This window comes from Camellia sinensis, chromosome 9, assembly GCF_055761805.1.
Source record: "Camellia sinensis isolate YWXY chromosome 9, ASM5576180v1, whole genome shotgun sequence".
Classification (NCBI taxonomy): domain Eukaryota; kingdom Viridiplantae; phylum Streptophyta; class Magnoliopsida; order Ericales; family Theaceae; genus Camellia; species Camellia sinensis.
The window spans coordinates 42,166,723-42,193,221 of NC_138969.1; the positions used below are offsets into that span (position 1 = coordinate 42,166,723).

Consider the following 26,499-nt stretch of genomic DNA (forward strand, 5'->3'; position numbering starts at 1 on the left):
ACAAAAAGGTAAATCACCTACATTTTCTCTTTCCTTTTCCTCAAATCTATAAACCAAACACACCTTAATTAAATCCTTTCTCAACTTAATTTTCACTTCATCCAAATTATTTTCCTCACCTACTTATGTTCCACTTAATCTAAATTATTTTCTCATCTCCTAATAATTTTCATAGGTGACATAATTACCAAAATATTCTTAATAATAATCGGGTAAAGTATCCATTAATATTCACATTGAAAGAGAGTGAGTTTAATTATGTTAAAATGATGAAACTCATTATATATTTTTTAATATTTCAAGGGAGGTAACCCTTAAAAATAGAAATACTCTTTCAACTTTCTCCATAAACATTCCAATTTCCAGCTATAATGTTGTCAAAAAATATGCATGAACAGTTGGCCAACTTTTCACTATTTGACTTGTTTTGCATTTACTTTTCTTTTCCCTTCGCAAATTGTTCTCCGAATTTATGATCCAAACACGAAATGCAAACATTGCTTCAACAAATGAGCAAGGGCAAAACTTAATGAGAGAAAAATTGTCATTTCAATTCCAATGAGACTCCAGCATTCCCAAAAATCGAATTACAATTTAAGAGACTCCCAATTCGCCTTTTAGGACAATCAAACATGCCCTTACTAGATTACCATTCAACACTACACTGTTTATCCACAAAAAAGTTCAAATCTAAGCTATTAGTGACACTATTAGCTTCTATTATAAAACAAATTGACTCAATTACAATGAGAAGAAACCATAAAAATCAGAAACATGCGATAGAAATTCATCTTCAAACAACAGAGCATCGATGAACAAACAAAATTTAATTAAATATTATTGGCATCCACCAAAAGACTCCTCGATTGTCACATCAGAACTCGCACTTGAAATATGTTACAGCTGTGTGAATTACTTCTAACTTACAGTCGTTGCACAATAATCATTCAACCAGCCTGGCCAATGCAAAACTTGAATGGGGATTTACGGACATCAACAATTCTAATACAACAAGATCTCTTGGATTGATTTTCTTAAGACCGGGTTCAATAAAACCTGCATGAGATGAGACACAGAGAAAATCACGAGTTCGGTAGATGTAGTATACACAAAACAAACTAAGAGACAACGAAACCGGTCTTTACCAGGGGAAAGTTTTCTTCCACCATAGAGCTCTTTGGCTAACGGATTGGCTGCCCAATGATTAACAGCCACCCGGCTTGTAGGTTGGAACCCAACAATCTTTCCATCAGTGGATAGAACCACCTGAAGTTTGACCGGGAAGGCAAAAAGGAAAGTCAATCATTGATGACAGGTTATGGAGCATTAAAAATGCAAAAAAGGGCAAGTCCTGCAGGGTTCTCCCTGGTATTTTATTAACACACGATTTCCACTGGAAACATTGTCCAAGCATATCTCAATGGAAGATTAAAATATGGGACAGATTAAGGCTACAAAGGTACACATTAGCAAAGCTTCAAACAATTCACTGGCGCCTCCAAATAGTTGGTTCCACCACATGTCTCTGTGAGAAAGTTTTGTCTTCTTCAGTTTTTTGTTTTTTCAAAAATTGTCCTCCAATTTATGGTTAAAGTTGTATGAGCTATTGAATTTGCAGGCAATAGTTATCATGCCATTGACCTATGGAAGGTTTAGGAAATTTACAAAGACAATAAAGAAGAATGGCCCAGAAGCACATCTTTATAACTAGAAGATCATCACCCTAGTTCAAGAACACAATCTAAGATGGCATTTTCGAAGAGTAAACCAGAGGATTAAATTAACACAAAAAAAAAATACAACAACAACAACAACAAACATGAGTCTTACAAGTCAGAGTTGAGGGCACACTGCGTGTGTACTGGGTTGCACCTCCTCTTGTGGTGCTGTTTTTTTTTTTTTAAAATAAAAATTTATCAATAAAAAAAAAGGAGTGTTTTGACAACAGTGATAACTATTAAAATCACAAAGTCGAGAATTCACAGAAGTTTAACTGTGTTGTAGATAGAAAACTGAAACCAACACGTGAGTAGTGTAGCATTCTTAAGAAGACACCCCCACCTCTCCTTTCTTCCTTTAAAATTCTTTCAGTAAACAAGTAAACCAGAAAAGCAAGAGATGAAATAGAAGAGGGAGGCAGGGAAGAGTGTGAATGCCAATCATTCAAGATAACAAAACAGAAAGAGTTTCTTGAGCTTGAAAAGACAACTATTTTGACAATATTAAAAAGGGGAGGTCAAAAAATTTGTTGCATCTAGATCATATTTGAATTGACAACGCTTACAAGAAGTTCATCATGATAATGCTTATGCCAATAAAGATTTCTGTAATGTGCTTTTATCTGAAATCAAACCAAACCAAACTAAGCCTTGTGTCATAATCAAGTGGGGTCCACTACATTCATAATAAACTGTTACCTAAGAATCAATAAATAAAAGGGTAAAAGGCCACCGTAAACTCAACATTTTATACACTAAAAGCAGGATCCAGAAACACACAAACTAAGAGATCCATGAAACTTTAATAATGAGGGACCTCTTACAACTCATTCAAGAACTGCCAAAGGAATACATTTCTAGCCGAAATAATTTTCAACCATGTGGCCATAAAATCACTAACTTGATTTTCTGAAGTATACTAAACTTTAATTGAGCCTAAATATGACGGTCCTTACACCAATCTTAGTAAGCAATCAAAGTTGGTCCATCCACTGGTAATTCTTGGTGACTACTTAAAACAACGAATATGTTTTCCATTGCCACTTAGACAGAAGTATAATAGTTCCAAACTAGATGTGTAAATGATTGTATAGGTTTATATGCAATCTTTCATGAGCATGTGCCCAAGGGGTGTACACGTAGAAATATGACAGAAAGCTCAAAATGCATGGCAAGGAATACTCTGCATAAATAGGGCATGTATTAGCAGTCAGCAGAACACAGCGTGCAGATAGCTGAATGACACCAACAAACACACATCAGGGAGTACCTTGCTTTCATAAAGATTTTCTCTCATTGTTCTTCTCTGTTTTCTATCATGTTTAACTAGGATTGGCCACCAAAAAAAGGGGAAAATGTTTAAAAAGATACCTGATAACTTGCAATATCCTGAGTGGATGTCCCCAATTCTTCATCATTCTCCTTTAATGGAGCAGAGCTAGATGGAATCTCTCCAAGGCTCAAATCAGCCTCACCAAGCTTTCTTAAGACTGCTGGAAGTTCACCAATCCAGGCACCAACACTCTTTTCTGTCATTATATTCCCAGGCCAGCCAAAGGCGTCTTTGATTTTTTTCACAATTGAGATGCAAAAATCTTCCAACTACAAAGATGTAGCGTATTAAAGAAAAGCAGACAGAAACTGGAAAAGGAATGAACGACAGTTTACAATAGTGAAAAATAAATGACTGAATATCAAGTTATCAACTAGTAGGCACATGGCTAGCAGCATCAGTCAGAGAAATATGCAATGCAAAACCCTTTGCTGATGAGGAGTACCACTGGTGTAAGACTTCACACAATTATTTTGTTAATTTCTTCCACGGTAGTTTTTTTTGTGTATTTAGTAAACCAAACATTGCATAAAGATAGCATATGCATACCCATTTTTTACTATCCCGAGATCAAGCTTTTTTTTTGGATAACAATAAGCTGAATTTCCATGGGGTTTGGAGGATCATGCATAATAACCTCACTTCACTTCACAATTTCTTCAGGATTGGCACCATAAGCAATCCAGAGTGCAGAACATCAGCAAACACAGTATTCTTTGAAAAAATAGTCGTGCAACTTGCTTTCTGGATGCTTAGTTCTAGGCTTTTATTTGCACCTTTTTTACATGCCAAAAAATTAAGGTGTGCCATATCTGAGGGTGTCACATGGATTAAATAACATGTATTAACCCCTCTATGGAAATTAGAAGATGCCATCACTATCATGCATCACTCTATCCAACTGGGAACTCCTTCAGCAACACTCCTGTTGCTGGGAACTCCTTCAGATGCATTTGTTCTGAACTTATGACAGCAGAACATTTCAATGCCCTGCCAGCAAGATGGACCACAAACTCAATTTCCAGGGAATGGACAATCACAAGAAGAATCACTTTCATGGCAAAACCACCCACATCCCTAATTAGATGGGTTTGGTAGAGGGGGTTGCAAGTTTAGGAAGGATCAAATGAGAAGTAACCTACCCCTACACCATGCCACACCTGTTATATAGCTATTTGCATAGTTGTTCCAACAATTTTGAAATTATTTTTCAACAATTATTGAAAACCTAGGTTCAATTACTAATAAGGATGGTGAGGTTGGAGATAATGTGATAAATAGAATAAAAGTAAGTTGGCTCAAGTGGCAGAGTGTGTCTATCATAGTGATCGATGAATACCAAAAAAATTGAAAGATCAAATGTTGGGCAATAAAAAATAATACATTCATAAAGTGAGTGCAGTTGAAATGAAAAATGTTTAGATGGATGTGTGGTAAGATCAGGAAAGATAGATTGTATGTCTCCTACCTGATCTATTGGTAGTCTTACTTCAATTACTTATTTATAGTGAATTTACACATCTTTTATAATGAGCTTGGAAACCGGCAAATTTATAACTGCCAGATTAGTGATTCCTTCACGCCCAGTAGGTGTGAAACCTCCTTATCTTATTTTAAGCAGCATAAATTGCCTTTTTCTTTGCTGCTACAATGAAACCTTCAAATTAGAAGAAGCTTTCCTCTTTGGCTTTGAAGCTACAATTTCAAAGAGTACTTATTCCCAATAACTAAAAAGTGTAGCATTGGGGTTCGTAATTGAAAGGACCTCATTGGTAAGTGCTACAAGATCTTGTGTTGAGCCAAAGCTCTTAAGGGATGCCATTCGGCAATGCCAATAAAGACTTCTCATAAAATCTAAAAATAAATATATATTTCTAAAATGGTAGGAGTAACACAAATTGAAGATAAGTTGAGAGAAAACAGGATAAGACAATTTGATCATGTACAATGCAGACCTGTAGAAGGTAACAATAAAGAAAGTCATATGACCACCATAAATGGCAATGGTAGGGGGAGGGTAGACCTAAATAGACAAAGTATGCGGTAGTAAAAAAATATATATATTTTATTTAACTTAGTTGAGTTAGCCCTTGACAGAATAGCAAAAAATGGTTCATGTAACCAACCCCACTTGATTGTGACATTAGACTTAGTTTGGTTTGGTTTGCAAGTATTGGTGAGGCAATCATAACCCTTTATTTGCACTGATATAATGATGAGGGTGTTTATAAACACACAAAATTTCAGTTAAACATCAGGATGGGACAACATACTTGCTTATCTATTGATAAGGAATCTGCATTGGGCATCCTTGTTACTACTTAAAGAACCTTTTTCGTTTTTTTTTTTTCCGCCAACCACGAGTAATGAATAGGTTATGCATAAACAAAGAAGAACGACATATTGCTGCATCGCAGCTGCACCTCAAGAGAACTTGCAAACCATCTTTATTCTAATTCTCCAAGCACAGCAGCTACTTCAAGCCATTTGTGCAGTGTGCATAAAACACACAAAAATGAGGTATAATAGAAGAAAGTGTAATGGTCACAAGGGATGCATACCTTAGTAGATTCAATATCCCGATGCAGCATATAGTCAATCTCAGATGATTGAAGAGAATGATTTTCGCTGGGGTACTTTCTTCCAGTACGCAAGTAAGGCAGACAAAGTTGACCAAAAATGCTGATGGTAACAAGAAAAAATCCACTTGCAAGAGTAATGGAGAACAATTTCAGCAGTGAAGTGATTCTCTGTGATAATTGGAAGCAATTTAAGCAGTTAACATGAAGTCAATACATTTAACCAAGAGTAAAATCAGACACAATGTGCATTTTCATTTTTCATACCTTATTAGTGAACAAGTTGACAGGTTTTGCAATCGTACCACGTAGTTGTTTACTTGGAAGTGTGTACGAATCCTCATAGTACATGTCTAGAATGTTAGCCAACCCAACCTGCAAATATCTTGCATGAGAAACGTGACAATGAAAAGAGCATCAATCCAACATGACACTGTTATCAACCTAAGTCATTTTACTGTTATCAACCTAAGTAATTTTAGTGTGTATATACATAACACAATGTAACTATATTTAGCAATCAGGTTCCATCAACACTGACCTCAAAAAATAGACACATAATATATCCAAAAGAAATAATTCTTGTCCACTGATGTGCATTTGAAAGTCGTTCACAAATCGTCATTCTCATCCTATTTTGAACAACTTTATGCTCAAGATCTCCAAACTTTCATTTTTTTTATTAGCTTTTGTTTATTTGCAAGATGGTAGACATGCACACTAGAATGGCCCCTTAAATTTTTGAAAGTTTAAAATTGTTTTGAAGTTAAGACTCAAAGCTCTAAATGATGTATAATAACATATCACTCATATGATATATATCATACAGTTGCTAAGGACAATAGCATTGCATAACTTTGCAGCTATTTTTTTTAGTGAATTGCTGGAAAATTTAAAAACTGTCTGCCATATTAGACAGAAGTGGAATGAACAAGGTTTTAAAACGCAGCCGCAACCGTTACGTAACCCATTACGGCCACTATAGCGTTGTGACAGAAAGTCACATGTGTAACGGCCGTTTCAGTATTACATAACGGCGGTAGTGGTACCGTAATGGCCATAACGGTCCATTAGACACCGTTACACCCTTTTACAATATATTCTAAATAGCTTCATTTTCCCAAAAAAAAAAAACAAAAACTTACAAAAAAATAACAAATACTCAAGTGATCCAAATCCAAAGAAAAAATCTTATATGAATTTTTTTTCTTTATAATTTTTTTTAAATTTATGGCACAATTAGTTCAGGTATTGGTAAAAAATAATTTGTAGACATTTAAAATCAATTATTCTTAAAATCATTAACAATTGAAACTTAGTTGCAGGAATCGTGCAACCAAGACATGAATCTTCGTAAGAAATGCGATTCCGCGGTTCTTAGAAAGAAACGTGTAAGCATCGCGTTTCTGTTGAGAGAGAAACGCGATCTTGTCCAAGATGGGATCGTTGGTGACTGTGAACAAAAACCCTAACTTGTTGGTCAACAAGGAGAGAGGGGAGAAAGAAGGTGAAGTACCTGAAGGTCAGATCGTCCTGCTTCTTTGCTTCATTTTTCTTCTCTCTCTGGCAGATCGTCTCTCTCTCTCTCTCGCTCTCGCAGATCTTCTCTCGCAGATCTTCTCTGGCAGATCGTCTCTCTGGCAGATCGTCTCTCTATGGCAGATCGTCTTTCGTCTCTCTCTCTCGCAGTTCGTCTCTCTCGCTCGCTCTCGCAGAACGGCATCGTCTCCTCCGTCTTTGCCTTCTCTCACTCGTGCTCTCTCTCTCGCCTGATATATATGATTCGTACATATATAAGTATAAAACATATATCTTTATATATATTATATACGATCTGGTTCAAAATATATATATATATATATATATTATATAAGATAAAACATATATCTTTATATAAATATATATATTTAAAAAAAAAATATATATATATATATATTAACACATTATTATTTAATATATGTAATAAAAAAACATTAATTAAAAAAATAAAAATATTAATATATATAATCTTTATAATATATATATAAATAAAAACATTAACACATATAAATATAATATATATATATATATGAGTATATATTATACATATTAATAAAAAAACACAAATAAATATATGTAAAATAAAATATAAAAAAAATTAACAATAACACATTATTTAAAAAATATAATAAATAAAAAATAATTAATGTGTATTAAAATAAAAATATTTATAAAAAAACTTCTAATGTGTATTAAAATATATATATATATATATATATTACCGCTCCCCGAGGCGCTCCCAACCTAAGAAACTTCTATCGGCTCACGCTTCCCCGCTCCCGCCCCTGCTCACGCTTCCCCGCTCCCGCCCCTGCTCCCGCTTCGTGCAACTAAGAATTGAAATAAAATGTAAAACTCTTTTTACAGTGATTTGAAAATATGAAATATATTGGATCATACTTAAAAAAATTAATAAAAATTGATCAAAATTTATTTTAAACTCCAATAAATATGATTCTGAAAAGAAAAAAAAAAAATATGCGTATTGATAAGTTTTCTTCACATTGTGCGAAAAATAAAGAATCACGGTTCCGGTTACTGCAACCGTTACGTTACGGCCTTTATACCCCGCAACCACTACCGCGTCACCACAACCGTTACGGCAACCGCAACCACAACCGCTTTTCAAAACCTTGGGAATGAAGTATCATATTCCAAAACTATATTAATTGATATCATAAAATTTTTAATATATCTCAGAGTGATTGGCACTTATTTGGTCAAGTACATGAAAATAACTTATTGCAAACTTCAATTCCCATTTATAAGGGGTTTTTTTTCTCCTTTGGCTTATTATTTTGGTTTTCTCAGGTCAGTTTAAGAATTAAATGTACCTTACAAGTTACAACACACAATAAACAAAATATATCAGATTCTACACATGATTTGATGAATGGACAAAAAAAAAAGAAAAAAAAAATGCAAGTAAATATGACCAAACCAACAAGAATGATGGAAAACAAAGCTAGAAAGAGAATGTCAGATAAGGAAGCGTATAACAACAACAGCATGCACATTTGCCCCTACTTGACATCCTAGAAAGCCAACACTCATTGAGGTCCAAAAATGAAGGAAAGAATCAAGTACCATTTGAAAGTGGGTCAGAAGGACTTCCCATCTATTCTCAGCAGATTTTTTCCAACCTTCAAACTTTACATTGTGAAGTCGATCAGTGTCAATTTGAAGCAGATAAGCAGGTACATACTCATTAATCCATGTAATAAACTCAGGACCACCAATCTTTTCTAATTTAGAATATATTGGTAATGTCCACCATGAGTAATTCACATTTGATTGCAAAGGCTTGTAATTGCCCTTTTCCGAGTTAAAAGTTTCAAGCAAACTTTTAGCACTTGCAATAATCTCATCGTCAAATAACTTATATATGGTAACTGATGAATCTGTTGATGCAATCCTTTCAGGCTTGTGAAACCAGTGGAAAAAGTTATTTGATGTTCTTCCCAGAGAGTTACGAAGAAAATGTCTTTCAGTGCTTTCAAGAGCAGCAAGGCAAACAACTTCTCCAAGCAAAGAAATAACCAGTTCATCTGATGAGCTAAGGGCAAATGATGCAGTGACCTGCTGATAGGAAAGGAACAAGAGAACTCAACCTATCAGTATCACACAGCACCTGCAGGACAGACATATTAAACATGATATTACAGCAGAGAAAAGCACATGTCTGAAAATAAAAATGCATACAAGAAAACTGAATTATATCTAACCTCTCTAGGATTTTGAAGCTCCTTCATATTTCTTTCAGTTCCAGGTCTAAACAATACCAGTTCAAAATTCCAAAGCTGTTCCATAACCACTTGTCTAAATGTCATGGCAAGTATATTCCTAGATGTAGTGTTGGAGAGGATATCTTCAGTGAGATAACTTTTGAGCTTTTTGGCTTTCTCTTTAACTTTTCTAGCTGGCAAAAACTATAAAAACAAGAACCTTTAGAAAATAGTTGCAAGAAACATGTCCTTATATCACATGATCAAGCAGATGATATAAACAAAAATAGCTACTTACAACATGCGTCATATGTTTTGTATTAAATAAAAAAAGCCCCCGAAAACTGACCCACCTGTTAACAGAGCCTAAGAGCGTGCAAAGTAATACTCTTCTCAAATAAGACATCGAGGATTTAATGATAAACTTGTGATCGTTATTTTTAGACCTCGAGCAATAATTGATAAAAATACCACATCATTGCAATGTGACTAAGAAGAATTCTCTTATGAAGTTGATATAAGATACATATATCTATGCCAGACAGGTTCCAACACCTAACACCTACGTAGAGATTGTGGTATAAGATATATATAAACAAACACACACATCCGACATTTACTGCGCATAGATACAAGTTAATTCCTGCTTACTTACTTAGCGGCATAGTTTTTGACAGTCACTGCTTCAACTTTGAATGAAGGAACTAGTTTCAACATAAACCAATTACATCCGATAACAGATGGTGATAAATTTTTTGTTCGCCCCCTAGTAGTTACTATGTAAATCCCCACTCCGTTCAACACTTCAAACAATATGACTGTGATTCTATCATAGTATCACCTATCTCGGCCAATTATCTGAAAACATTTACAGTTGTTATGATCAAAACAAGGCAGCTACTTGAGTAAGTTTTTCATGCACCAACCCATATGGTAGAAGGCCCAGTTCATACAATAAAAGTATAAATAAATTTATACTTTGCACTCACTTCCTCAACAACAAAACAAAGCATAATTGCAAAAAAGCTTTTACCATCAAAGTCAGCATAATATTAGGGCATCTCCAACCCGTAATTCAAACCTATTTGAGATTGAAATTTGGGTATAAATCACTTAAAAACCTCAACACTCCCTGACACAAACTTCTATAAAATTGAGTTTTAACTAATTCTTTTACCTAAATCAACATAGACTCAAATGTTAATTCAATATTTTTTAGACCATTTTGAAGCTTTCGAATTTACCACTCTGTCATTATTAAAGCTCTTAAATCTATCTTATTCTTTATATAATAATATTATAAAGGGAAGGCTTGAGTTAGTGTTTATGTCTCATATTTTGAGTTTTCCCAAAATAAGTTATGCCCTAAATTCAATTTATTTTTTTCCAAATCTCTAGACTTTTGATCTTTTCAAATTCATTTAAATTTTCAACTTTTGAATTCAATCACAAAATTTACAATCTTATTTGCGGAAACAAAATGATCATATGTGCATGCATCAAGTGTACCACGGCTTCAAATTTATATTAAAATCCAATCCATTGGAGTGATTTGTATCAAATAAATTTTTACTCAAATTTGAACTCATATGGATTGAAATGAATGTAAATGCATATATATACATAAATTTTTATAAAATCTAAGTAAGCTTAAAGAATCAGAAAAGCAAGAAAATGAACAGACCAGCCGTGTCGAGACGGTGCTACGCTCGTCGGGAGGGCCAGGAAACACGGTCTCCACAACCATCGCCGGCATGCCGGAAGCAATATGTTCGGCGGCGGTCTCACCGCCGTCTGCGGCGGCCGCCGTTAACGCCTGCTCAAAATCCACGGCTCCAACCAGCGTAAGCCGAGCCAAGTCGTTCTCGTAAGTTCTCACGCCGGGAAGCGACTTTCCGTCGGACTCCGCGACGGCTTCGAGTATGTCCTGCTCGGTCGCCGGAGTCGACTTCGGAGCCGAACATGCGAGGACTGGAAAAGAATTTCCAAGAATTCTGAGGCGTATTTTGGGAAATATTGTGAGGTTTTTGGAGGAGACAGACTGGCGGTGAGAGAGATGGAAGGGAGTAGATGTAGAGAGAGATTGAATAAACGCCATTGATGAGGGTTTTTCGAGCTCTGAAATGAAGCTAGGGTTTTATTTTTGAAATGAGAAAAATTTTCGTTTTGCCCCCTCAAACTATCACATTTATCGTTTTACCCCTAGACTATTCTAATCTTAATCTTTAGACCCTCACCTATGAAACTAGGGTTTTTTGGGAAGTGGGTTAGTAGTTGTTTTTAACGAGTCCGGATCCTCTCCTGCCAAAGCCTCCGGCCATTCCTCCTGTCAAGGGCCAGGATTTGGCCACGTCAGCAGGACTGGATCCTACGGCTCAGATCAAGTTTGGTTTAAAAAAAAAAATTGAATTTCTTTGTATTCAACACAGCCACAAAGCTTCATTCCGATTCACTTTTTTCCCTCCCTCTTCAGCTTTGGTGAACGGCAATGGTATCTCGTGACACCGATAAGGGCGAATCCAAGTCAGCAGCAAACATCGGTAGGTTCTCCCTTTCTCCCTCTGTCTTACTCCAAAGATTTGGATTGTGATTTGAGCCGCGATTGAAGCCGCGAACCATAGTTAAAGGTAAAAAAAAAAAAAAAAATGTTGTTCCCCCCAAATAATCTCGGCCATTTCCCGTCCTTCACCAGAGATGAAGGAAATCTGAGATGGAGAAACTACCATTTTAGGTTGAAATGTTTAGTGAAATGAAAAAAAACTGAGATGGTTGTTTTCTGGGATTAAAATTTTCTCGTCCCTTTAGGTTAAAATGTCCCGTCCTTCACCACAGATAAAGGAAATCTGAGATGGAGAGACCACCATTTTAGGTTAAAATGTTTAGTAAAATGTTCTCTTGTAAGTTGTATAGTTTTGCTAGGATTAAAATGGTTGTTTATCTAAGAGACACTGTGATACCCCAATTCTAAAGCAAGCTAGTTTTGCTGGGATTAAAGTGGTTGTTTATCTAAAAGCCACTGTGATGCCCCAATTCTTCTTTGATTTGTTTGTTAATTTTTTTTATTATTATTATCATTTTGATTGATGACTTAATTTGTGATTATTTAAATATAATTTGAATATTCTCTCATTGAATTGCTGATCTGAGAATTATACTTGAAAGCCTAGTTGACATACAAATATGAATTTATGTCCTAACATCAATGATCCAGTATTATGATTCAAAATTAGGCCAGGTGAGAGATTGGGAATTCATTAGGTTAATAGGGTTGTCTCTGTTTTTGTGGAGTTTGCAGTTGGAATTTTTATTTTAATTATATGTTATTATGTTTAAATAAATGTGTATATTGTGCATTGAATGTTAACATAGCATTTCACAAGAAAGTATTGAACTCCACAGATATTCTTCCATAAAGGCCTTGGGTTGGATATTTGAAAGTGTTTTCTAGAAAATGAAAAAAGAAAACAAAAAAACAACCAAACAACCAAACAAATGTTCTACTTCCATAATTCACCTAATAGCAGAAGGGTGTTTTTTATATTCTATTGATTCAGCAGTGCCAAAGAAAGTGTTCATGTGCAAACTGAAACATCCACAATGGAGACAAAACTCATAAGCTGCTATATTATGTGTTCATATGCAAACTGAAACATCCACAATGGAGACAAAACTCATAAGTTGCTATATCATGCAACTCAAATTTATTGTTCTATTAACTAAAAAAGAATAGTATTGTTCGGTAAGAGTTCATGAACTCAAACATTTATACTTTTGTAGTGTATAACATTTATACTTTTGTACTGTAAACAAATTTTCCTAAGAGATGTCTTCATGTGCTTTGCTATTTGATAATTTTTTGTAGGTTAATGTCAATGTCAAGCACAAATGCAAGTATGGACAACATTCATGAAGTTAGATTCGACAACCGTAATTGTCGATGTGGCAAAAAAGCTATGGTTAAGATTTCTCAGTCAATGGATAATCCAAATTGCCTTTTTTTTGTATACCCTAATTCACCGAATGGTTGTAAGTTCTTTGAGTGGTGGATCCCTCCACATATGTGGCATAATTTGAAGGTGGTCGAGAATGATATTCTTGAAAAGCACATGGAAGTCTTGTCCACTCTTAAAGAAGTAATTATCGTGAATAGGGAGCTCAAAGACATGACTATGAAGAGTAGAAAACAATATAGAGACTTGGCAATGGTGATTGAAAGAGTTGGTGAAAAATTGAATTACGCCTTTGCCTTTTTTTTTTTTTTTGTTGTTGGTGGTAGTTGTCATTCCAGTGTATTTGAAATAGTGTATATAATGTAAGGTAGAATGAGTATGACTTGAATTGTAGGTTGAATGTATATGTAATGTATGGTAGACCACTACCATTTTGTTCAAGTGGTCATGAATGTAATGGCTTTTTTTGTTTGATGAAGTGGCAATGATTTATTTGCTTAAGAGTTGAATGTAATGGCTTGTGACCTGCTTGTGAATGAGTATGAATGAGTTTTTTAATTCCAGTATCACATTCCAAAACATATAAGTGATTTTTTAATTTTTTGTGTAATTTTTTAATAGTCAAAACAAATGTTTTGGAATGTGATACTAGAATTAAAAAAAAATCACTTACTCTTTTAATTTATTGTTAGTAATTCATACTCTCTATATGTTTTTAAAAAATCACTTAAATGTGTATTTTTCTTTTAATTTTTTGTTAGTAATTCATACTCTCTATATCCTTTTTTATTTTTATTTTATTATAAGTGTTTTGGAATGACTTGCTTGTGAATGAGTATGAATGAGTATGAAAGTGACCTGCTTGGGGGCAAAAGTACGAATTATTTGTTGGTTGAGAACCTGTCTGTGAGCCTTCGGAATCTTGAAACCCAATGTCATACTCACCTTGAAGTAGTGTTATAAATGTTGGTTGAGTACAATATGCCAAATTGTTTGCCTACAATTCATTCATATTATATTACGATTCATAACAAGATGCAAATGAAAAATTAATTGACAAATCACAAATTAATTGGCTAAAAATCTGACTCACATTATATGTGGGATATATTAATGGAGGAGAAATTGTACCACCCATGGCAACAGAATGAGGAGGAGGAGTGGGAGCAAGAGGAGGATGAAGAGGAGTAACATTTTCATGAATACTTACATCTCCTCCAATAGATAATGGAGAAGGTCTCACTGTTGCAGCAGCAACAGGTTTTGAAGATCTCATAAATTGTGCACGGGATTTCTTTTTGAAACTTGCTTGCAATGCCAGCTCATATGGACCTTTTATCCTTCTTTTGCCCTTACTAGTTGGATGCTTTTTCTTCAATCCTATTGGAATTTGCAGAACATGATTGTTGTCTTCAGAAGGCACTTCCAAGGTTTGAGGTTGATCATCAATACTTACTTCTTTTTCGGTACAAAAATGTGCACTTATCTTGCTTTCAACATGTGCACCTAATACAGCGACTTGTGAACAACAAAAATCATGGGTTCGTTTGGTTTGTATTTCTGAAAAAATTTTGGAAAATTTTCTCTACAAATAAGTTTTTAAAAGTAATCAAACCAAACAAATTTTCCCAAATTTTTTTTTCAAAACTTGTAAACCAAACAAGTTTTCCAAACAAATCTCTCTCTCACACACATCAAATCAATCACTTTTTTCAAAACTCTCTCTCAAAATAATTTTTCAAAACATCTTTTGAAAAAAATCAAACCAAACAACTTTTCGTACTTTTTATCTCTAAAACACATCTCTCAAACACAAACCAAACATACCCCATAAGTTTCCTCAGTTTCAGCAGCTCTACATGCTATTGATCTAAATGCGGTCATCAATGTCTTATACCGTGAGGCTTGTTTGAATTCGACATCTACTTGAATCTCATTTCCCAACTTGTCCGTCACAACTTCTCATCTTGCTTGTTTGGTCCACCTCATCATAATGTATTGTAAAGGAATCTCTTTCAACTTCAATATTTCTCTCATAACCTTCAAACAGTGACTGCACAAAATCACTTTCCTTTCAAACTTTGAACAACTACAAGCCAAAGAGCCAGCCATCTCCATTTTCATTTTCCTTGCATTTTTTCCAATAACATTAACAATTGTGTATAGGCTACAACCATCAACATATTCAATTGCTTGTATGTCTCATTCAACAAAAAGAAAATACTCATCTTGAAACTTCTCAAAAATATTTTTAGTGTACACATTACCCATTTGACTTAACATTATGAAGGTGCTCTCACCCTTGGCAACCTTTAGCATAAAGCATATCCAGCTTTTAACTCTTTGTACCGCTTCTCACAAAGTACCCTTTCAAAATGCATGAAGAATTCATTTAAATTAAAATCAGAACGAATGTAATCCTTCAAAAATGCATTAAAAGATTCACTAAGTTGTGTTGTACTCACTCCCGCAGCCCATGTTGATCTAGCATATGGCCAGCTCCATTTTTTCTTCACCCCAAAAATCAACTTAAACCAATAATTATCATGAGCATCATATGTATCAAGCATTTCCCCCCACTTCATTTTCCATTCATTTTCATCATCAATATCAAACATGAATCTACCCCCTTATCTTGAAAGAGACAATGACCATGCCTTAATGCATTTTGCATCAAGTGCCAAGTGCACAAACGGTGACTCGTGTCAGGCATGACAATGGGTATGGCCTTAGCCATTGCAGTATCTTGATCGGTAAACAAAGTTTTTGGTGCCTTCTTTGACATAGCCTCTAAAAAAGTTTGAAATAACCATACAAATGTTTCGGCAGTCTCATCATATAACAACGTAGCACCAAAAATAACTGTTTCTCTATGATGATTAAATCCCACAAAAGATGCAAATGGCCTATGCTCGCCAAATTGGGCATAATCCATGATCATTTGTGCATCGGCCCAAAACATATTCGTTATTTGCTCCTCATTGTCTAATTGGAAAGCATAAAAAAAAGATGGATTCTCTAAAGATTTTTGTTAAAAGCATTGCAATACATTACTATACGAGAAAGAAATAAATCTTCTCGTATAATCCTGTTGATCAAGTCTGCGCTCCTCCAAACGTTGTCGCTTTACTCCCTGAAAACACAAACGTGAGCTAGCCGGCGGGTGTGTGCCGGAAACCTCTCCGATGCCTAAGTCAGTAAAATAGACAAGTAGACAAAAAGCTCTGGGAATTCTAGAGTAAGAATTGGGATACCTGTCCATAGGTCTGGTCATGAGCTTTTATAGACTTTACTTTGGCACAATCCCAGAAGGATTCCAACTCTCCCTATGAGAGTCCTCCTAGGAATCACACACCCTGCTCACTACCAATCAAGTGAGATGGTTTACATAATCCCAGTAGGACTCTAACTCTCCTTAGCAGAGTCCTACTAGGAGTCTCATCACTGCAAGCCAAGTGAGATGGTTGAACCTTTTACCTCGGTTATACATTTTCACCCGACCTACTTTATCTCGGTCCCCTGCCCTTCGGACTGTGTGATCGAAAGCCAATCTAACGGATGCCACCCTGCTGAGCTATACACAGCTCGACCCTCGCCATTGATGTTACCTCTTTTTAATAAGCTGCTGCAACCACACCAAGCTAAGTTACCTCGGTCACACGCTTAAGTAATGATGTAGATGGCGCCCGGCCGAGTTAGACCAAGACCGGCCGAGCTATACCAAGCCCGACATTCTTCACCAATACCTCGGCTAACCACAAGGCCCACTTATTTCGACTGACATCTTTACCTCAGCTTACATTGCGGTCAACCAAGTTACTTCGGCTCTGTGATACTTTAAGCAATACTATCAATCTTGACTTTGAGATGACGCCCTGCAGAGCTATCGTTTAGCTCGGTCCTCTATCTACCGATAACTCGGTCAATAGTTCGGCCCAAACCCAAAAAATATGAGATATCTTCTTGGCCTAAGACCGAGCTACACCAGCCCTTATCTCGGCCCATTATGCGGTCCAACTCCCAAAGAAGACTCTTCTTAGCTCGGCCCAATTTGTTTACAAATTACCCTTTCAATTGCCCCTTGATTCCATTTGCGTAGCATGATTGGGATTTATTTTTCCTCCAGCCGAGCTAAGAAGTTGTTCGGTTTCACAACTTGTTCGGTCCCAATAAGCCTTGTCAGTTGCTCAGCATGTCCTTCCACTAATCTAGTACGACGTTATTCCCAGGATACATGGCGTGCCCCCAATATCCTTGTTCTCCTTGTTACCATCGTCATGCCTAAAATTTGAATAGTCCTGATTTTTTACCTTTAACGTATATATCCTTCGTGTTTGTATACGTCTGTAGACACCCCATTTTTGACCGACCTTAAGACTCAGACGTCGCCAGTTGAGCACTTGGTGATATTGCATGTTGTGCTTGTTCAGAAGTCTCAGAGTCGCGGCTGCGAGCCCTGCCTCCGGACTTCCGAACCCTCTTCTGTGCCTTGCCTCGGTTTGCGAACCAGACTCGATTTTCTCGGTTTCTTTTCTTGAGGGGAGGAAGAGGTCCCGTAGACCATCTCTCGGTGGCCGTAGGCTATATTTCGTGGCCATAGGCCATTTTGCCCATTTCGGAGTCCGGTTTCCAGTTTTTCAGAATCGTTGGCCGTGTGCCTCGGTTCGAGACCGCCTAACAATCTCCGTTTGCCCCATTTTTTGGCATACCTCCTATTTACTCCCCTTCGAGGGACACTGGGGTCTGAGAAACCCACTTCGTGGCCGAGTGCCACTTTCGGTGCTTAACAGCCCATTTTCGGAATCCCGAACTGCGTGCTTTGGTCCCCGAACATTCGTTTTGCATCGGTTTTTGTTCATTTTTGGCAGGTACCTCTGTTTTATCACCGGGAATGTCACTGAAGGGTGGGAGGCCAGTAATTGTTGCAGCAACCAGTTATATATCCTCCGACGCCCGTTTTTCACACTTCCGGGCTAATGTTGAACACATTGGGGCCACTTTCTTGAACTTTGAACCACATATTTGCGATGTACACACTTGGGAGGATCCTAAAAGTTGGTGGCCGGCCAGTAATGTTTCCTGACCCTTTTGAACCCCTCCTTCCGGGCTAATGTTGAACAACCTGAGCCCACTTTCTTGAACTTTGAACCACATATCTGTGATGTACACACATGGGAGGACCTTAAAAAGTGGTGGCCGGCCACTATTTCAACTTGACCGTTTTGACCCCTAGCCGGCCAGCTAGGTGGGGTGGCCGACCGGCCACCTGGAGCTCCAAAAAGGGGCCAGCCATGTTCCTTGCAACATCAACTTTACAGCTGTATAGCTGTTTCCCCCAGAAAATATCCCAATCCGGGGGATATTTTGTGCGGGAAAACTTGCCTAATTTTCCCCCACCTTTGCCCCTCCTTGACTCCCCTTTTTTTGTCCATATAATCAGCTGGCAACATTGCATACAAGGGTTAGAAAATTTGCTCCTCAAGCTTGAATACAAAACTCCCTCTCCATCTCTCTCATTTCCTTGAAAACCTTCAAGTTCTACACTACCATTTCTTCTACACCACCAAGCTCTACCACCACCACTCCATTCCAGCAGCAAGGGGAGGAATTCTAGCAGCTAAGAGGCAACAAATTTGGTCCAAGAAGCAACAAAAGAATTGGTCTTCAAGGGTGAGTTGCAATTTCCCCTTTTTGGCCCATTTCTTGTATCTTTTGCAAGCCATACATGCTTATTGTTTTGAGCTCCGACCAAAACTGAAAAGGTCATTTTTTTGAGCTCGTTTTCATGTCTCATTAAGGGCTCAACCCTGTTTGAGCCCTCCATCTTGCACTTGCTTCAATACCCTCTTTGTATGTCAATATTTTGCATGCTTTTTCTAACCTAAGTGTGATCTATTTTGGAGTTTCTAATGAATTGTAAGTAGGCTTATTTTGAGCCCCTCTTCAACATTGAAGAAGGGTTCATCTTTGTTTGGGACCTCCATGTACCACTTGTCTTTATATCCATCTTTGGTCCCCTATTCTTGTATGACTTGGCAGCCTATCTTGGTTCCATTTTTGGTCATTTTACAGAGCTAGAAAAGTTCTTATTTTGGCCCATTATTCATGTTTCATTAAGGGCCTTTCATGGTTTGAGGCATATTTTATACACTTCATGTTATATCTCTCTTTTAATCTCAATTTTTGCATGATTTGTTAGCCTATCTTGCTTCGGTTTTTGGCCTTTTTACAGTACTGAAAATAGTCTTATTTTGGCCCATTATTCATATTTCATTAAGGGTCTTTGGCCGTTTGTGGAATGTTTTGTATACCTCATGTTATAGTCACTTTTGAGCCTTATTTTGCATTGCATTCCTAGCATGTTTGTATACTGTTTTGGAGTTTTTACAGTTCTGTAAATAGTCATATTTTTGGTCCCTCTTCAATGTTGTAGAAGGAAATTTTTCAGTTTGGGCTTTGCATATACCACTTGCCTCTTTGGCCACCTTTTGGCCCTTTTTCTTGCATGGGAGTGCAGCCATACCTGTGTTTGTTTTTGGGGTTTTTATAGTTCTGGAAAACATCATATTTTGGGCCCCTCTTCAACTTTGTTGAAGGACCCTAACCTGTTTGAGGACAGCAGCTGTGAGTTGCTTCTTAATCCCATGTTTAGGGCCATTTCTTGCATGCTAGTTTTGCACTGTTTTTGCTTGCTATTTGGCCATGTTTTGAACTGGAAAAATGCTTATCTTGAGATTACCTTGCTTCTGTATTTTCATTGCATGTCCATATTGTGCATGTTTGGTATGGCTATAGGCCATTTCGGGTGCCAAAATTCATATTTCGGGACTATTCCATGCATCGGGTGTGTTTTCGCCTCATTTCGGGACTGTTTTCCCCCACATTTCATTGTTGAAAATCCATTAGCATGCTTGCATATCATTTTCCATGCCATTGCATTGCGTATGCCATTGCTTCGGTTTGCGTGTCCGTGTGCACGCATTTCGAGGCACTTCATTTTCATCCATCGGCCTCTTATGTGAGTGTGGCTGAGGCTCTCTCATGTTAGTGTAAGCCCATATCATATTTCCATGTCATTTGCATTGCGTATGTCATTTTCTCGGTTTGCGTGCCCGTGTGCACGTATTTCGGGGCATCTCATTTTCACAGCATAGTGCATACTAGGTTGTATCTTAGATCGCATTCATGCATTTTCTCAGTTTGCGTGTCCGTGTGCATACATTTCGAGGCATCTCATTTTCATAGCATTGTGCATGCTAGGCTGTATCTTAGTTGCATTTCATGCATGTCGTGCATATTGCATTGTGTTCGGAATAGGAGTTAGCCCGGGCACGGGAAACGAGGTGCGTTTCGTACTCCGAGTGACGGAACGCGTCTCAATTCCCCAGTCACCGACACTCCGGATTATCCATGATGGAGTTAGGTTTTAGCTGTGTTTTCATGTGCATTCATCCTATATTGAATTGTGCATTTCGACTCCTCGGCCATCGTGCCTCGGTATGCGTGATTGGTGGCACGAGGATCGAGGCATGCATATATCTGTGAAAATACATTGCTATGCCCCTTTCTTGCTCTCTGTTGCAGCAAAATGAAGAATCAATAACTTTTCGAAGCTCGGCACGCTTTCCAAGAATAACTGCTAAACAGAGGCTAATTGGGGCATCCCGGTGAATTTCCGCGCAAGACAGCCTAAATGTATATCATTCATCAGGAGCAAGGCAATCCCGGGCTTGCACGCCAGTTTTATTTACTTTCTTAGTTAATTTGTTAATTAATTAGGAATTTGTATATTATTCGGACTGTAATATTTGGACTGTACTATTCTTTTATTCGAGACTGTATATTTATTCGGACCCTCTGCGCGAGGGCACAACTGTAATAAGTGTGCGTGAGTGTGATGTATGTCTTCCAACCCCACGTCTTTCTCCCTTTTATTTACCCGCTTATGATGGTTAGATTAGGGCATATTTTAATTAGCATACAGTATGACAGCATGTTTGCATCATTCATCTGTTTTGCATGCACCGGGCTCGGCGCATCATACTAACTGCATTGTATTTTAATTTCAAAGTTGAATACAAGTTACCTGTAGCATTCCATATGCCATGTTTAGAGTAGCCGAGCCTGCTATAGTTTGCATTTTTGCATGTATTGCATTAGGCATTTCTGTATACTTAGGATCATACATGATTTCTAATGTAGTCTCTATTTTTTGGCTTGGAGTACTCGGTAAGTTTTTATGCTTTAGCATCCTTGCATGCGTGTGAGTGACTGCCATGAATAGCATGCTTACCATGAGGCTAATTGCTTATGTGATATATCTGCCTGAGTGCCTGTGGGTGAAGGTTGAGTTATCTGGATTGGAATAAATCATCAACTATTTGTTTTAAGCCCACTAGATAGTGGCAAAACCATCTTTTTCAAGCCCACCTGCGGGTGGCAAAATTTGCATTTTAAGCCTACTTGCGAGTAGCAAACCATCTTTCAAATAAACAAGCATGAAATGTTTTGTTCCAATTCGGGCGACCCAGTCTATACTTATATGCTGTGTGCATCACATAGTAACCTAGGCTAATAACCGGAATAAGGATACACAAAGTTTTCAAAAATAGATATCATGGTTAGTAGAGGCCGATCTTTGATCGGGCGAGCAGGGGTGCTCACGAAGTGACCTTCCCCAATCGTACCCAAGTTCCCGAGCCGAGGCAACTTTGGTGATGACGGACACGTGGCCTTTGGCAACAAGTCAGGGTTTCCTAAATTTCCCAAGATAAAATATTTAGGTGGCGACTCTGTATCTGGCAAAGCAGTCCATGTTTGGCACTTCTTTCAAAAATCTGTTTTCTCAAAACGATTTGCCGGATTTGGACTCTTTGGTTCAGATTTAGAACCGTGACTACAAATCGAGTCCGAGCTGTAGCGAGGTCCCCCGCGGGCTGGTTACAACGTCGAGTCGTTCTCTCTGTGTCTCGCCGAACAGACTAACTCGCTTTATATTAACCTTGCCAACCTGTTTTGGCCGAGATAACCATCTTGGTCCAGGAATTCAAAAATTTGTTTGGTCAAACCTGCCAACCTGCTTTGGCCGAGGTAACCATTATCCCTGCAAAAGAGTTCAAAAAACTTGTTGGTCATACCTGCCAACCTGCTTTGACTGAGGTAACCATCATCCCGGCCAAAGAGTTCCAAAAATTTTGTTGGTCATACCTGCCAACCTGCTTTGGCCGAGGTAACCATCATCCCGGCCAAAGAGTACAAAAAAATTTGTTGGTCATACCTGCCAACCTTTGGCCGAGGTAACCATTATCTCGGCCAAAGAGTTCCAAAAATTTTGTTGGTCATACCTGCCAACCTGCTTTGGCCGAGGTAACCATCATCTCGGCCAAAGAGTTCCAAAAATTTTATTGGTCATACTTGCCAACCTGCTTTGGCCGAGGTAACCATCATCTCGGCCAAAGAGTTCCAAAAATTTGTTGGTCATACCTGCCAACCTGCTTTGGCCGAGGTAACCATCATCCCGGCCAAAGAGTTCCAAAAATTTTGTTGGTCATACCTGCCAACCTGCTTTGGCTGAGGTAACCATCATCCCTGCCAAAGAGTACAAAAAATTTGTTGGTCATACCTGCCAACCTTTGGCCGAAGTAGCCATCATCTCGGCCAAAGATTTCCAAAAATTTTGTTGGTCATACCTGCCAACCTGCTTTGGCCGAGGTAACCATCATCTCGGCCAAAGAGTTCCAAAAATTTTGTTGGTCAAACCTGCCAACTTCCTACAGCCTAGATCTTCATCTCGGCTTAGGAGAGCTAAATGTTGGTTATTCCTGCCAAACTTCTTGATTGCCCCCCAGTCGGACAAAGACTTGTTGGTCAAACCTGCCAACTTCCTGCAGCCTAGATCCTTATCTCGGTTTAGGAGAAGTGTTGGTTTTTCCAGCCAACCTCTGTTGGTTAGTCCTGCCAAACCAGAGTAAAGTGTTTGGTTATTCCGACCAAACGTCCTGCAGCCTGGATCCTTATCTTGGGCTTAGAAGGGGTGTTGGTTTTTCCAGCCAACCTCTAAGTTGGTTATTCCTGCCAACCTAGAGTGAAGTGTTTGGTTATTCCGACCAAACGTCTTACAGCCTGGATCCTTATCTTGGGCTTAGGAGGGGTGTTGGTGTAACAACCCTCATACTGTTTACTGATTAATGACTGATTGATTACCGATAATCACCGATTACTGTTAAATGGAACTGATAATGACTAATAACTGACTGAGAATTGAACTGATTAAAGTACTGAACTGACTGACCGAAATTGAAACTGAATTGAGTGAATACATCTGTTTGAATTGCATTTTATCTGTTGACTGTTTGTTTGATCTGTTCGTGTTATATGTTTAAACTGCTAATTGAAGGCCTTATCGGCGGCCGAACTGGGAATAGATTAATGTTTTATGATCCTCATAATTAATGTGATTTTATGGTATTTTTATCTGAAAACTGATTAGGTATGCTTGAATTAGATTAAATAAGCTAATTAAAGAGTTAGGCTTAATTACCGAATTGCCACTCTTAGTGGCCCACTCAATATAACATATTTGAGCCTTACACTTGACCACATAACACATTTTCCTCAGCCTTTTCCTGCTCTAGCCAACCAAGAGAGGGAGAGAGGGAGAGAGTGAGAGAACTTGTCTTCCATCTTGAGTTTTGCTTGCTAATTGAAGGAACTTGAAGGGTAGATTGCTACTTTAGACTCCTAAACCTTGAATACAAGACTAAGGTAGGAAACTCATCTTCTTCTTGTGGTTATTGAGCTAGTTCTTGCATGGTTCATATCATATTGATGGAGTGTAGAGCCAAAACATGGTTTAGATGTTGAATTGTGGCTTAATTGTTGCATGCATGTACATATATTGAAGTTTTGAGGTTGTAGTCCATGTTTCCTCACATGCATGTCCATCTTTTGGTCATACTCCATGAGTTCATCTTGTTTTTGAAGGTTTGAGCTCTTCTGAAACAACATTAAAGCTTTGAAAATGGATTTGAATTAAACACCCTTGGGCTTTGATTTCTCAAATTGAGCTTTGAACCATGTTATTCTATGTGTTTATAAATGTTTTCTGGAAATTCAGCCCAAGAGGATCGGTTTTGATGCATTTAAACTTGAGTTTGAGCTTGGAGGTGCAATCTGGGTTTTCCAGATTTCGCACTTCCGCTCGAGCGGGGAAGTTCCGCTCGAGCGTGGAATCCGAGCATCCAGCATCTCTCTGCACTGTTTTACAGTCCGCTCGAGCGGAGGATCGGGCGCTCGAGCGGAGTCATGTCTCAAGCTCGAGCGGGTGTCGAGCGGAGATTTCACCCATCCAGTACTTTTACAGTACGCTCGAGCGGGAAAGTTTACGCTCGAGGGTGTACCTTTATTGCATGACCGCTCGAGCGGGGAAACCTGCGCTCGAGCGGGACTCTGTTTTTCTAAAAATGCTTTTAAGTGTGCCTCCTTGCATCCTCATCCCATCCTAGGCATTTTTAGGCCTAGTTTAAAACATCTTATTGAGGATATAGAGGTAGAACACACCGAGGTGTTAGGGATTAAGTTGTTATATTTCCCAACTGCGTAGCTTAGTGTGTTCAATCTGTTAACTGTGTAGGGTTGGCGACTGGGGAGACACGCTCTAGCTTACTGTAGCCCGAACTCTGTGAGTAACAATTGTGTAAAGATATGTTCAAAATGATTATCTTCTGAATACTGAACTGAACTGTTTACTGAACTGATACTGTTTATTGAATGAATGTATGTCCTATATTCTGAACTGTATTGTGGCATCCTTAGCAACTACTGTTACTGACTGCTACTGTTACAGAGATCTCTGTCGGTTCCCTCGTGGAACCACTACTGTTTACTGACTGATGGCCATCATTACTGTTCGGTCTTTAAGACCTATTGTTTACTGCTATGCTAATGGATGTACCACATATGACTGAATAACTGTTCTGACTGAAAGACTGAAGTATTGTTTAATGAACTGATTTCATTACTGTAAGGACATTTCATTCATAACCTCTTTACGCATTATGTTATTCACTGGGCTTTAGCTCACTGTTTATATATATATGTAGGTGCTCAGCCACCAGACCGGAGCTAGGAGCGTGGGTTAGACTCCAGTTTTGTCAAGCCAGCCTATGTGCCTCACTGCGAGGTTCCGAGCCTATCGTGTTAAGGCTTAGGGGTGTTTTACAATTCCCCCTTCTGTACCGTCTACTGTTCTGTATAGACTGAATGTTTACCGTACTGCTATTAGGTCCCTGTACTGTGTGACTGTAAATTTTGTATAGACTGTATTGTTTGTATATGTGAATGCATGAAAAATCTTTTTGGCATGCAGACTGTCACAGCTCAATGGACATTATTCATTTACTGTATTGGCTTCAGCCAGGCCCTGTACTCTGTTTTACTGTACTACTGTTAAGCAGGCCTTCGGTAATCTCGGATTACTGGCCGGTTACGGTGCTAAACCCATAGGGCCGGGTTTGGGTCGTGACAGAGTGGTATCAGAGCGATACTTAACCACGAGTTATACCGCACACACGTGTCCAAATGACCTATAGGGTGTCCTAGGAAAGTGATTAGGACATTTCATGAACTTGAAAAGTGTGTGGCTATGTTATGACTGAATACATGTTGATGAGATAACTGTCTAAATATGCAACTGTATATGTTACAACTGCTATAACTGTTATAACTGCTTATAGTGAAATGGACAATGCAAATGAACCTGAATCCTCGTCTACCGAGGCAAGAATGGAAAGAATGATGGAACTGATAACTGCTAGACTGGAACAACAACAGAACCAACAACCCCCACCTCCTCCTCCGGTACAGCCGGAACCTAATGTGAATGTGAATGATGGGGATATTATTGCTCTCACCCATAAATTCAGCAAGATGAAACCGCCATCCTTTCAGGGAGGACTGGAACCGCTAAAGGCTGAAGCTTGGGTGCTTGAAACAGAGAAATTATTTGAAGTGTTTCCGTGCTCAGAAGCGAATAAAGTATTGTTAGCTACCTTCACCCTACAAGAAGAAGCTAAAAGGTGGTGGATGTTGATCCGTGATACACATACTGTTATGACTTGGGCTCAGTTCAAGGAGTCCTTCTTTGAAAAGTATTTC

General features: G+C 38.1%; 1 protein-coding gene across 2 annotated transcripts; it reads right to left on the minus strand.

Annotated features, from left to right (window-relative positions):
* Nucleotides 1-530: 530 nt before the first annotated feature.
* On the minus strand, nt 531-13,065 carry LOC114259540 (deneddylase). Of its 2 annotated transcripts, none has more exons than XM_028199559.2 (8): nt 11,079-13,065; nt 9,395-9,598; nt 8,757-9,248; nt 5,898-6,005; nt 5,613-5,801; nt 3,090-3,320; nt 1,146-1,266; nt 531-1,056 (listed from the first exon to the last, which is right to left on the minus strand). In XM_028199559.2, exons 1-8 carry the CDS (start codon nt 11,490-11,492, stop codon nt 944-946), a joined length of 1,872 nt encoding a protein of 623 aa, XP_028055360.2. In that variant the 5' UTR covers nt 11,493-13,065; the 3' UTR covers nt 531-943. The 2 variants fall into 2 exon arrangements, with proteins under 2 accessions (XP_028055360.2, XP_028055359.2); XM_028199558.2 differs by having other exon boundaries at nt 8,757-9,251; nt 11,079-11,552.
* Between the last annotated feature and the right edge of the window lie 13,434 nt (nt 13,066-26,499).